We start from the raw sequence: 14,824 nt of genomic DNA on the forward strand, positions 1-14,824 counted from the left end.
AAAATTACATCTGCAACTTAAAATCATGTCTGTAAATGTAATATAATTCCTAAATCTATGATCGTTCTGGGTTCTGGTACCACCTTTAGCTTTGCTGGTATCCAAAGTTTACCCAAGGATTGGGTTCAAATATCAATTGTTTGCAGTCAATTTTGGCATCTTCATATACTTATGCTATTTGGCACCCCTCTACAAGTAGCTCCAGGACCAGAGCTGGCTATGAGTAGCTCGTATGGTGGAATTCCAGCACCACATCTATTTCTACGGTTTGGGTCTCTATTTCTCTTCTCAATCTCTTTTTCTATTCTCTTGAGATCTATGGAAAACTTATAGAATGCCTCTATGATTTCATGGTCACCAGCCCAATCTGACAAATCCTTCCTCTGCCCTAGGTATTCTTCATCTGGTGAATGCTGAGAAAGCATGTTAACCACTGCCAGAAACTTGGTGGTTTCAAACAAATCTGGCAAGCAAGATAACAAGTATCCTTCAGGGTCCTCCACGAATTCTTTGTACTCTGGATCCTCTTCCATGGGCAACAGCTTCTTCATATGTGGGGGGCGCATGGGGACATACCCACCCAAGGGGTACTGCCCAAAATTCACAGCTGAATGCTGGACTGAAGCAATCCATATGACTGTGGTTAGTATTGATGCAAGATCACTAGGAGTGGAGAGTGTTGGCCACCAACTTGCATTTGCATGATTCGCGTGGCCGACATTGATGGCCTCATGATACCATGCTTGGAGCTCGCTGTCTGCTCGGATCATGAGCCCATCACGGTAGTAGTAGTTCACGTAAGTTTTCACCAAGTTCTCCAGAGCAAACCAGATAAGAAGCCCATCATTTGCATAAGGGTAATCTTCAATGAGTAGTTTTAGACCATGGGGCTGTGTGGGGTCAGGCTCTGCCACTCCCCTGCATCGTGATCAGAACAAAGATTATGAGATTGCATGTTCTAGATAGAAATGCTCAGTTAACTCTTATCTTGTGTGGAAAATGATGACAATATGCACTCATATAATCTGAGTAGACGAACCTTCTAATAAGGTCAGCAGGAAGTGCTTCCTTGTCAAAACGCCACCAATCTCTGTAGGCTGTTGAGATAATCTCTGCACTGTATTTTCCAGTAGAGAAGTCACACTCAATGATGCCGCCTGCGTTGATGAGAGCCTCACGAGCCAATGCATTTATCTGCAGTGTGTGCTTCAAATGAGGCTTCAGGAGTTTGAATACAGGGTAGGGTGCATGACACTCAGTTGGCGATGAGCTGCAATGATGAATGGCTCCATGCAGGCATGAGTCCTCAACCTGTTAAGGAGTCGAACGATATTGCTTGATGATTATAATGAATTGGATAACGGACTGCAAAATTCAACTAAAGCATTTTTGTTCTCTTGGTTAGAACTCACTATCAAATTCTTTAAAACTTTCTTAATTTAGATCATGAGATTTGACTTCCTCTTAATTTTCTTTCTATAGTGGAGACTGGAGATGGACTATGCATAGAAGGTTAAATTGAATTGCATACCAGTGTTGCACAAGCTGGTGAACTCCAGCGTCATTGGAGGAAACATGTGCTTTGGCAATTTGCCACTGCCAATAAGAGGTGGCATCCATTGGAGGGGTAAGGACCTGTTTGGATTGTGAAAGACTTAGCTCGATGGCGATGGGCTTCAAAGTGCCTACTCGTGTCCAGTAGAAGATGGTACGGGTTGCATAAGATTTCCGGTCTTCATGAGCATTGATGCCATTGAGAAATGGAAGATAAGCATCATGATAATCCAATATGTATAGCTTCTTTTCTGCCATTGCCTAAACAAACACGTTTCAAACAATGTAAAACTACAATCTCCAAGCACACACCCAAAAACGAAAAGGAAATAGTGTCTAATGAAGTTGTGTATAGCTAGACAATAAAATTGTCAGAATTGGCATGTAAAGTAAAATTTGTTGACCCTTGTGTACCTGTTGTACGGACATTCCATCTAAATGGTCTATTATGTGCTCTTCCTTCAGCGCGGACTCTAGTGAACCATACTTTGAGGGATCCAACTCACTGAGTGGAGGAAAAGTCTGGCAAATTGAGAGTATCAAATCAATAAACGTATTTGCAAAGTTTTGATTCAAAAACAAGGTTTATTTTGTTAACATGATGATAACAGAAAAAGTAAAAGTGAGTTGTTTTCTTAGAATTTAGGTTAGACCCGATTCTTTTCAAAGATTGGCTTAGGGATAAGTTTGGTATATCCTATATAAGGACTATTTAGACCATATCGCTAGGCAGTGAGTGATCTACTACACCTCCTCATGTCCTGGACATTTGGAGCGTGAACTTGGTAATTGAAGACTTGCAAGTGGTTTATATATGAGTTGTCTTCAATAAACAAATATAAGATAAACTCCGAGGTTCTAATATTATCATAGAATTTGAGTTTGACTTAACTCTATTCCCAAAGCAAGCAAGGTTGAGGATTACTCTATCATATATCAAAAGTATTTCTATATGTCTAGTTAATGTGGGACCTTAACACAACCTATCACGAGCAGGGCTAAACATCTGGAACATGATATTTCCAGCTTGGACATCGACAAATGTCCATATGTAGGTGGTCTCCGGTTAATGAATATAAAATGTGCTCTTATACTATCTTAGAATTTGGGTTATGTCTAACTCTCCCAAAAGTCATGGTTATGTTTAACTCTATCTCAAAAGTCAACCTAGCGGTGAAGATTGTTCTACCTTATTTAATGATTATTTTGATTATATCTCTAGTCAATGTGTGATCTATGTGTTTGTTTGTTCCATTTTTTATAATTACCTCGAGCCTTTTTATGCTGAGAGGATTGATGCCAGCTAATGCTTGTCGTCCAAGTTCCTCATCCGGTATACAGCAACCATTCCCTGAAATTTTTTGACCAATTTGTTAAATATTTTCACCATGAGTCATGGATGTAAACACTTTTTTCTACTGCTAGCTTACATACCACTGATAATGTGTGGAGTGTCAAATTTGAAATACTCATCCACAGCATCTTGGACCTTGCTCACATCCGTAGGAATAGGCGATTTTATTATTGTTGTTGTTCCCTCTTCGGGTTTCATTTCATGCATTTGCTTTCTCTTGTAGATATTTAGAATATCTGAAACCTGCTTGAAATCTCCAACCTTGGTAACACAGGTTCTTATGTAGGGAATCAAATTTCGAGTCACACCCTTTAACCTTTCCACATCAAAGGCTTCCTTTCGTGCACCTTCGAAGACTTCGTCTCTTGGCACATAAGTTTCCATGAATCCATTTACAGGAGACTCATATTTCTTGTCTGTCATGGTTAACAAAAAAAATTAAATATGGAAAGATGAACGATTAGCTAGATATATAATTGGAAAAGCAGAAAAAAAGATACATAATGCTTTTAATTTATATATATATATATATTGAAATGTTTTTAATTTATATATAATTAGTAGTAAATTGTTTTACTTCGACAGTATTATTTTTCAAATATTTTATTATTATTTATAATTATACTTTTGATAATTAACAACAAATATAAATTTTTATTGATATTTAGGGTAGAATATATTTTTAATCCGGTAAAATGTCCGGTTATTATATTTAGCTCCTAATTTTAAAAAGTTTACGTTTTTAAAAGATAAATCGTTTATGTTTTTGAAGAGTGAAGTCGTTTTGTTAATAAAATGGTAAGTGAAATCATATAAAAATAGAAAATATTATATATAAAAACACTAAGGGATATTTATGGTACGTCAATTATTTCTTAAGTAAAATAAAATTATTTCAAAATAGAGGATTAAAAAGTGATGTTTTAAAATCAAGAATTCAAATTAAATATTAAAACATCCCAGGAAAAAAAAACGTGTTCTTCATTTAAAAACCCGTGTTCTATCTATGACTCACTATGTCCTCTCATTTTTTTGGTACATATGTCCTCTCATTTGCAAAATAGTTTACTTTAATTTGAAGAAAAAACACCGTAAAAAAAATTAAAAAATCATTTGATGATGCAACGTCTTGTGGGAGAAAGTCAGAAAACAATGGCCAGAGACCTTAATTTATTTTGAGCTTATCGGAAATGATCCGATGAGGTGTTTTTACAATTATAGTCAATTGCCAAATCCCATTTTAATATAATGAATATTGTTTAGATAATAATACTAGCTAATAGTACACCTCAAAATATGGATTTACTAGTATTTTTTATGGTTGTGTAAAATTTATAATATAGATCGGTGGTGCAAATAATTAGGAGTTTTTTCAGCCTATTAGCATGTATAATTTTTTATCATCAATTTTCAAGACAATTAATTAAAGAGAAATTTATGTGAGGTAAAATTAAATCAGAGAAAAGAAAAAGTTAATCCAAATGTTCAATGAGTTATTTTTTTCTCAGCAAATTTATCCCCACAACGTTAGCCGTGAGAGTTGAGAAATGTATATTTATATGAAAATGGTAAATAAATCCTATCTATTAGATCTAGTTAGAAATTATCATTAATAAAAGATAATTAATGGTCACATAATCATATATGAATGTTATGAGACTTTTTAAAAAATTAAATGACTTGATGTTTTAATCTTCTTTTTGTGTATCAAAAAAAATTCTAATTGTGATGATTTATTCATAACATTCTCATATAAAGATATTTTTCTCATAAAATACCTTTTCAATATAAATATATTAACTTTTAGAACTCACCTGTTATGGCAGAAGGGCGACCGGTTCGACATCGTCGGGGACTTGGGTATTCTTTGATCCCTAATATAGGCCTAACATGTTCATTGCCTTTGCATGGATTTCCCAAATCATTGTACACATCATAATCATATATTCTCTCATTTCCTCTTCTTACTCCTTTTCCATTACCTCTTAGCTGCCTTAGTTCTTCTTTTCTTAGCTCTTTCAGACCAGCTGGTGTATGATAAGGTAACCATGTCTGCTTGATTCCATTAGAATGTCATTATGTTAAAAAATTTCATGGATTGGAAATTGTGTTTTCTTTCTTGGATAGTTCTTTTCACTGATTTTCCACTCTTGTCCAAAGTCGACCACTTAAAAATAGCTGGTGTACTAATATAATGGGAGTTGGGTTTGGGGCCTCCCCTATGGGGCTGCGCGCCCCACCCTTTTTTTTTAAACCCAAAAGTGCCCTACGGAAAGGTACTTTCCGTATTCAATTTAACTGAATACGGAAAGGTACTTTCCGTATTATATTTTGATGACTACGGAAAGGTATTTTCCGTATTTAACTCTGACAGGATTCCCCCTTTTTCCACCATTACTCCTCCCTCACCAACCTTCACCAGCCCCCCTGAACCTCCTCAATGCCTCCAGACCACCCTCTCTCTCACCCTCTCCTACCTCACTTTCATTCCCAAGCTCTCCACCACCATCCACTCCTTCATTTCCCAAGCTCTCCACCACTACAACAAGTGTTGTAGTAGAGGTAAGTCTATGTGTTTATTTGTTGTTATTTTGTAGGATTAAGTAGTGGAAGTAGTTAGATTAAGTAGTTTAAGTAGTTAGAAGGATGGGTTTTTGAATTCTGAGTCGTGATATAATACGGATTGTTATCTTCCGTATTGAATATGGAAAGGTACTTTCCGTATTCAGTATGGAAAGTAACAATCCGTATTCGGTATGGAAAGTATATTTCCGTATTGAGTATGGAATGTAACTTTCCGTATTCTCTTCCAGGGATGACATATTCATTTTTCTTTGGTGAGTCACAATTGATTGAAGCTGGATTTCACAATGGTCAACCTGAAGAGGCCACTACAGAGGTGCCACCACCAGCATTTGTGCCCCCGTGTATAAGTATAGATGTCTCGCATTTATTTGCAACTGATCAGGTATTCTTTGAACATATTTTTGCATTGTTTTGAGAGTGTAATATATCAATTCTTATTATGTCTTGATCACCCTTGTAATCAATTCTTATTATTATAACAGATTTTCCCTACCCGTGATGATCTTATCAATTGGGTTCATGGAATTGCGATTGAAAATGGATATGTTACGTTGATCACAAAGTCAGATTATGGTGGGAATGGAAGCAGAAAAGCTTATGTCATGTTGGGGTGCGAGAAGCATGGTAAATATGTTCCTTATAGAGACCCTGACCTTGTTGAAGGGACGAGATCACAAAAGACAGGTTGTCCTTTTAGACTAAAAGGACGACCTAGGAAAAATGGCATAGATAGAGATTGGCGGCTAAAGGTGATGGAAGGTATACACAACCATGAACCAGCTAGGTCACTACTTGGGCACAATTTTGTTGGTCGTCTAAAACCCGGAGAGAAGGAGCAAGTGGGAAAAATGACAAGGAGTTGGGTTCCACCGAGAAAGATGTTGACTTTGAAGGAAAACAATCCTTCAAACTTGACTACCATATCTCAGATTTATGGTGTTTGCAAGAGGTTAAGAAAATCCCTCCGCGGGGGATTGACAGAAATGCAACACTTGTTGAAGAAGTTGGACGGTGACAAGTATGTCCACTTTGAAAGACATGAGCCTGGATCGGAAGTCATTAGGGATGTATTTTGGGCTCATCCAAATGCTATCAAACTGTTCAACACATTTCCATATGTAGTGATTATGGATTGCACATACAAGACAAACAAATATGCAATTCCCTTGCTTGAGATTGTTGGACTGACTTCCACAGATAAGACATACTCCATAGCCTTTTGCTACATTGTTAATGAGGGCACAGATGACTACGTTTGGGCACTGGAGTGTATGAAGTCTCTATTAGCTGATCAAGCCATGTTGCCTAAGGTGATTGTTACTGACAGGGATCTTGCCTTATTGAGTGCTGCTAAGCAAAGCCTTCCTAACACTACACATTTATTATGCTTGTGGCACATCAACAAGTGTGTTTTGGCAAAGTGCAAACTCTATGTTGGCACAGATGATTTTGCTGAGTTGGTTATGATGAAGTGGGCAGAGGTGGTGGATGCTGCAACAGTTGAAGAATTTGAAGTGAAATGGATGCAATTGTTTAATATGTGCAAGGCAAAATACAGCAACTTTACCTCCTATTGTTCTACTACATGGTTGGTTCACAAGGAGAAATTCGCCAAGGCATGGACAAATCATGTGATGCACTTTGGAACAACAACAAGTAACAGGTAAAAAAATTACATGAGCTTAATTTATGCGTTGTTTGTTCATTTGATAGATTGTTGTTAATAAGATATCTATTTGTTGTTTGCAGGGCTGAGGGTGCACATGCCAGTTTGAAGAAGATGTTACGGGATTGCAAGGGTGACCTGGCCACTTCATGGGATGCGTCGCATAGTTTGACATGTAATCGACATACTGAAATATTAGCATCGTTTGAGCGCAGTATTCACAGAATTGATCACATTTTCATGTTCCCATTTTACACAAATATTAGAGGATTTGTGTCAAACAAATGCCTGCAGCTCATCGACGATGAACATATAAGAATGAAGTCCTACGGCGGATGCGATTGCTTGTTGAGAGAGACTCATGGACTACCTTGCGGTTGTGAACTTGCAGGTCACCGGTCAACCACTCTCTTGTCAATTAATTCTATTTGTTATTGAAAGTGACACTTTTGTGAACTTGCAGGTTATGAAAGAATTCCATATGAGTCAATTCATCCATTCTGGAAGAGACTGAGTTGGGAGCATGTACCTGAACCTGTTGCAGATACTACCAGCAACCATATTTGCGGCATGAACCATGGAGATATGCAACCAGAAGTTGAGGCATTGACACATTATTTCAGTTCTTTGGATACTGGAGGGCAGAGTATGGTAAGGAGGAAGCTTCAAGCGATCTATTGTCCTGAAAGCAGTTCACTTTGTACTCCTGCGGTTAAGATAAGGTCCAAGCGCACTCTTAAGGCGAATGAGAAAATACCACCTAAGAATAAAGCAATAGGATCCTTGACTCGTGATCTTTCAGGTTTTGAACATGTTGATAGGGAGATCAGAGAGGCAAAGAAGGTTTCACAACCACCAAAGAAGAAGAAGCGTGTGAAGAAGTCTGATACAAGCTATTTCATGGGTCATTTTCCAGCCTTTTTCCACCCATATATACAAACAGTTCAGAATGTTGAGGATGATGGTAACTGTGGCTATAGAGCCGTTGCTGCATTACTCGGACTACCATCAGGTGAGGAAAGTTGGTCATGGGTTAGGGCAGCGTTGATAGAAGAACTTGAACGACACAGAGGGTTGTATGATGAAATGTGGTCCAGACATGTGGTTAATGCCTTACATTCCCGACTCACTCTTCCTCCTGGTGATCCGGCTACCGAGGATAAATGGATGCAACTGCCAGAGATGGGATACCTTGTAGCAACCAGGTTCCAAGTGGTTTTCATATCCATCTCCTCTACGGGTTGTTGGTCATACCTTCCACTAAGAGGAGAAGGTCCACCGGATGTACATCCTGTTATAGCTGTTGGTCATGTGATTAATCACTTTGTACAGGTATTTTTTGATTGAGTACACTAATATCCAAAACCGATCCTGATTTCAATTCAAATGCTTGGCTTACAGCCCTGCAATTGGTGGAATCTGCCACTCCTGATTTCAATTCAAATGCTTGGCTTACTTATCCTGCCTTTGATTATTTACGGTGTAGTTATACGGGTTTTTTTCAATACAAGAGTCGGCATATAATGAGTGAAAATAGAAAGCATGATTAATATAAAGAGAGTCCTAATACAAAGAGTCACATGTCATAATATAAAAATACAAAAAAAATATACAAATATACAGTCAATCACTCGCCCCGACCCCTACCGGCCCCTCTACGACCTCTAGGTCCACGGGCTCTGCCTCCACGGCCTCTGCCTCCACGCGCACCCTCTGCAGGAGCACCCTCTCCACGGGCTCTGCCTCCACGGGCTCTGCCTCCACGCGCTCTGTCTCCACGACCTCTGCCTCCTGCAGCTCTAGCTCCTCGGACAGCAGCAAAGGCTACCCCCTGGGTACCAATGAAGGCATTGGATCTAATAAGATCCAGCGCCCTCTCAGTGAGGGATCGGGAATGCGTGCCCTCTGCAGGAGCATCTGGCACCTCGAGTGACTGCTCCAACAAGTCCACGGCCCGACGCATAACAGTCTGCAAAAATAATGTAGATACATTAGATACAAATAAAATATCATGAACAAAAAATCACAATTGAATGGAAAATAAAATTCAAACTTACCACTGCACTGAACTCCTCCCTCCTATCATCAGGGATGATGAACCGATGGGACACAGCGCTGTACCACCTCATGTAATCCTCCACAGCCTCTCCCGGATATGTAGCGGGGATCCCCTGAGGGCGGAGGTGCGGCGCAAACTCAGCAAAGGCAGCATCTGTGGTCTCAGCAAGGGACCCAGACGTCTGGATCTCAGAGGGGTGTCGAGGGACATCCTGTATGAAGCCAAACTGGCGCAGAACCCTCTCTGGTAGATGCCGTCGAACAACACGGCCAAATGGCGACCGGATGTAGCCAGAATACATGACCCTCGGATCCCGTGGTCGATGAGCCCGATGGTCCTCAAATGGGGTCCATATAACGTCATCCACCGTCAGCTCATCGAGCATGACTCGCCTCTCATCAAGGCCTGCATGCCCGACCCGGGACATAGCCCACCGCCGCGCCCTAGGCTGGTCCTGCGAGTACTCCGGATCCGCCCTACGGATAATGACGCGGTCAGAAAGGTACTCGTAGACCCATCCTAGCAGGAGCGAGCTAAAACCTCCCATCTGGGCTGTCCCCCTCCTGGACGCTCGACTAAGCTGGTCGTATAGCGTAGCGAGCGCAATCGCGCCCCACGCGTACTCGCACACTCGACCAAGATCCTCCAAAATCCCTATCCAGTAGACGGTCGTATGGTAGCCTCCGCTCTTGCTAGCAAAGAGCGTGGCGCCTAGCTGGTTCACCAGCCAAATCCGTGCAGCGTCCTCATATCGGTGCTCTACAATGAAGTGAATTAAGTTAATAGTTTATAACAATACAATAATAATAGATACAAAGACAATACAATAATAATTAAGACATACCCGCCAACGCAGCCTCATACCGGGTCTGCAAGACCCCAAAGCGAATAGTCTGGGACCTATTCGTATCAAACTCAGTCTCATAAATACCAACAGATCCTCCCATCAACTGAGCACAGAGCGCTGCACACTCGTCCCTCTCCCCCCTCCCAGGCGTATAGAACCTCGACCCCATGGGGAGATGGAGAAGAGCCGACACGTCGTCCAAGGTGATAGTCATCTCCCCGAACGGCATGTGGAAGCTACTAGTCTCCTCATGCCATCGCTCCACAAGGGCCAAAATAAGGCCTGCATCTGTCACCGGGTAGCTGCAATAGGGTAGCTGATGAAGACCCGTCTGCTCAATCAACTCTCGAACCCGCCTGTGACTGTCTGAATCACCATCACAAGCAAGGTTCCAAACCTTCCCCCCAGCTGTGGCCACCTTCAACTGTCGACGGTCCACATACCGCTCGTCTGTGCGTAGGAGTGCATGCCACGCCCAGGGAGCCTTGTGATCAGCATAATGGGTGAGGAGCGATAGGTCAACAGGCCCCCCCGGAAACGGCGGCAACCTCTGGATCAGGTCCTCCTCGCCACCCTGTGCCCCCTGCTCCCCCTGCTCTGGCGGCAGGACATCAGCATCAACAGTAGGCGGAGGAATACTATCCTCGTCAGATCCTCCCATGCCGGATGAGGCCTCGCCTGATGACTTCTCGCCGGAAGACTCCTCGCCTGAGGACTCCTCGCCTGAGGACTCCTCGCCTGAGGACTCCTCGCCTGATGACTCAACCATGGGAGAGGGCGGAGAAACAACTGTAGGTATCTCAACCGTGGGAGACGGCGGATAATCAACCAGAGGAACCTCAATCATGGGAGACGGCGGAGAAACAACTGGAGCTGAAGCCTCCACCGCCTGAGAGGTTGCAGCATGATCGCCGCGCCGGCTAGAAGCATGTAACCGCCGGTGTCTATCCTCAGTAGCCCCGACATCCTCACTAGAAGCATGAGACCTCTTTCTGTTCTTCATTCTCACTATATATTCAGAGCAAACATTCACTATATATACCATTTCAGCCATAGACAGAAACATGATGCAAGCAAATGGAAAATTCCTAGAATTTTATAAGTACATAGATGATAATCGGATCTTCTGTGGATTATGCATGCTTGGATCAACTTTTATTTTCCTAATAATCAATTATGGCATCTAGAAACTACTCACAAATGCTTTGGAAACCTTCTATAATTGATTCTGAACCCAGAATCAATTATAAGTGTTGGGTTTGGTTCTGAGATGAATACGGAAAACGTTTTTCCGTATTCAATACGGAAAACCATGTTCCATACTGAATACGGAAAACCATTTTCCATATTCAATACGGAAACCTGTGATCCGTATTTACCCAGAAACGCCATTAACGACAATGAGCTATCGGCCCTAAACCCAAACCACATTCAAGACATTTCAGCCAACAATACCTCTACACAAGCAACAATCGACTACCCTAGGGTTCAATGATTAACATAATTTCAAGTTAAATGGGGAAAATCCAAAAATCCTTACCTCTAGGTTTCAATTCTGAGAATGGGGTTGTGAAGAGCTTTGATGGAGATGATGGAACCTTTCAAGTACACGGTTCAAGCAAGGGGAGCGACAGAGATCGAAGGTTGAAGAGGGGAGAAGAGCTTGGCAAAATACGGAATGGAGTTTGAAATGGGTTTGAATAAACCCTTGCCGGTTTACATACTAATATAATACGGATATAAGACTTCCGTATTGAATACGGAAATGTTGCTTCCGTATTCTATTAAAGGGGGGCGTTCCAGTAATTTCCCCACTTTAAGTGGGGCGGGGAGCCCCATAGGGGGGGCCCCAAACCCAACTCCCTAATATAATTTCAAGATAGTTTGTACAAGTTTCATCTCTAAGACATAAATTAGGATGGAATTTTTCGTCACTATTAATAAGTACCTTAAAGTAAAGTGAATAAGTGATGTATCCTAAATCTAAATCCCGTTCATAACATTTATTAAACACCATCATATTACCTTGTTGCTGAAGAAAATTCTCTTCTCTGGATGATCCTTCTCGGGTTGAACCCAAGAGTTGCAGGGAATATCCATAATACCTTCAATCGAAAAGCCTTCCAGAAATATCTCTTTGTCATATTTGTTTGTGACAATTATAGCTCCTGGGAACCCAAAATTAGAATCTATCTCAAATTCAACTTTGTAAGTAGACCTCTCAGCACCAACATTGAAGTCTTTCAACCAATCCAATACAGCAAGGTTGCTCAGCTTTGACTCCATTGTTCCTTCAATTATGCATGACACTCAAATGTCAAAATAAAATATTACTAATGTTTTTACTCGTGCGTTACACGGCGAGTTAATTTATTGTATAGATACATCAATGAATTTATTTCATAAAACAAATTATCCCAAAAGCTACACATAAATGGTTATACTTTTGATACGCTCTCTCACACAATAGTTCACTTCGGCTTAAAGTATAAATAATGCACAAGTATATATCTTGTACTGAAATACAACTTCTTTTTTATTAAAAGAATTGTGAGCAGCAAACAATGATAAATAAAAAAAGACTCTGATACCATGTATATGTCATGGAATATTCAATTGTACCCCAAAAACTTAACACATGATTATTTCTAACAAAATATTGCTAATAATAATTTAAAAGAAAAAAAATGGTTGGTAGACACCTCAAGGCTCAAGTAAGAAGAGTGGAAAATGCAAGTAGAGAATACTTTTTTTTTCATAAATATAATATATAATATGTAGTGACAAAAACCCCAGAAATATACATATAAAAACACTGTGACAAAATTGCAAAATTAAAATATTTTTAGTCATTTTCATTCATTTTCTCAAGGATTCAACTTTAAGAATAAAAAATATGTTCAACTTAAAAAAGTTGTACATTTTTACTTATTTTGACCCCCTCAACCTGAAAGTCTGACTATGCCCCTTGATAGCACATTTAGATTGCGGGGGTTTCATTGTAACTAATAAAAACAATGGTGGTTAGCTAAAGTACTAGTCTCTTTAATGTTTGCTAAAGGACACAAGATAACTAGACATATAAATTTTTATTCATTATTCACGACATCGAGGTAGTTTTTAATTTAACCAACATAATTGTAGAGTATGTAGTCAAATTGATAAAAAAAAAAAAAGTTGGTTATAAGATGAAAAATTGAATCAATTTTTAGATAAAAGCGTATACTTAATTAATCAATTTATTTAACAAATTGAAGTAAATTTTATTACGATGAATTGAAAAAACATTGGTCAAGTGAGAAATTAAAGATGAGTGCTTACTTGGGTGGATTTGAGTGCTAACTAGCTGCATGACGATTCCTCTTGCACTTATTGTATCAAAATGTTGAAGCATCACGGCCATGACCTCCTCCTCTGTAGTCATGCTGGTTTTGATAGTTACACTTCCCGTTATCTTCAAAGTCACCGGATTCAGATTCAGAGCATGTTTGGGAAAGGGTGCTGGTGGGGCAGGTGGTGATTGTTGCACTTGCGCCGCCGCCGTCTTCACCTCTGAGAAAGTAGGAGGGAGCAAGGGAACCTTTTTGTGCAACTGACACTGAATATTGCAACGTTTAAGATTTGAAGGCCCATGATGAAATGCTAATTCCACCAAAGGTTGTCCCATGAATTCTTTTACCATGGCCATTTTCAAGTTCTAATTACAGTGTAGCAGTACTTGTTTTCCTTTGCACGAGTCCACGACAGTGTGAATGAATGTAAGTGTTTGAGAATTAGAAAATGTGTCGTCACTTAACTCCAGATGATTTTGAGAATGGTTTAGAACCATATATTTTATAGCCAAACGAATGTGCAAACTGCCAAGTCAGTTTCGTGAATAGTTTGATGATTTACCTATAATGAGTAAGAACGCAAAGAAGTTGTGTAAGAACACTTACATTTAATCATTTTATGACACATAAGATAAATAATTACATTTCTGTTTTATTTAAATTAAATTAAAATTTTATTTTCTAATGTAAAGACCCACAGCCAATTGTGTGTTTGGGTAAAAAAATTGATACTAACGGAAGACAAACATTAAATTCATTAAGTACTATATTCATTTCAAAAGAATTAGGCAGAAAGTGAAGAAACACAAATGTTAAGAAATATAATGCAACTAATATTGATAAATTTTTAAAATATATTATTCATTTTCTTATATTACCTATTAAAGTGTATTTTTTATCTCTCTCATTTATTTTTCTTATAAAGATATTATATAGAAAAATATCACTTATTACTCTTTTGGAATTATAAGTGAAACAGTATTATCACAATTATTTTAAAAATGAATGAATTATCAATATCAATCAATATATATTAGAAAAGAACAACTTCTAGCATAACGTGTCGCTCTCACAGTCCAAGTTAGTGACGTGTCGCTCCCAGATTAATTCTCACATAATATTTTACATGTAAGCTCTTTCTCCTTGGCCCCACCTGCCACATGTGCCCTGATTTTTCCTTACCTTATTTCTCCTTAATAAAAAAATACATTTTTAAATTTTAGATTTGATTAGGATTTAGGTTTTTTATTTCTTGATTTTATCTTAATTTATTTTTGATTTATTTTTAGAGTATTAATTAATTTTTATGGTATTTTGATTGAATTTTCGGATTTTTAATTAATTCCGAATTTTATGAGTTTTTATTGTGATTTGCTAGATTTTGATAGTTTTTATCTATTTTTATTTAGTACATTTTTAAATTTTA

At 39.1% G+C, this 14,824-nt stretch overlaps 1 protein-coding gene and 1 pseudogene across 2 annotated transcripts; both read right to left on the minus strand.

Moving 5' to 3' along the window:
• Positions 1 to 161: 161 nt before the first annotated feature.
• On the minus strand, positions 162 to 13,831 carry LOC130722920 (lipoxygenase 3, chloroplastic-like; annotated as a pseudogene).
• Positions 8,682 to 11,938, minus strand: LOC130722921 (protein MAIN-LIKE 2-like). 2 transcript variants are annotated; one of them, XM_057573807.1, is made up of 4 exons: positions 11,607 to 11,938; positions 10,064 to 11,074; positions 9,218 to 9,978; positions 8,682 to 9,129 (listed from the first exon to the last, which is right to left on the minus strand). In XM_057573807.1, the coding sequence occupies exons 2-4, from the start codon at positions 11,067 to 11,069 to the stop codon at positions 8,788 to 8,790; spliced, it is 2,109 nt and encodes a 702-aa protein (XP_057429790.1). In that variant the 5' UTR covers positions 11,070 to 11,074; positions 11,607 to 11,938; the 3' UTR covers positions 8,682 to 8,787. The 2 variants fall into 2 exon arrangements, with proteins under 2 accessions (XP_057429790.1, XP_057429789.1); XM_057573806.1 differs by lacking the exon at positions 11,607 to 11,938 and having other exon boundaries at positions 10,064 to 11,568.
• Positions 13,832 to 14,824: the final 993 nt, after the last annotated feature.

This window comes from Lotus japonicus, chromosome 6 (genome assembly GCF_012489685.1).
Source record: "Lotus japonicus ecotype B-129 chromosome 6, LjGifu_v1.2".
NCBI lineage: Eukaryota > Viridiplantae > Streptophyta > Magnoliopsida > Fabales > Fabaceae > Lotus > Lotus japonicus.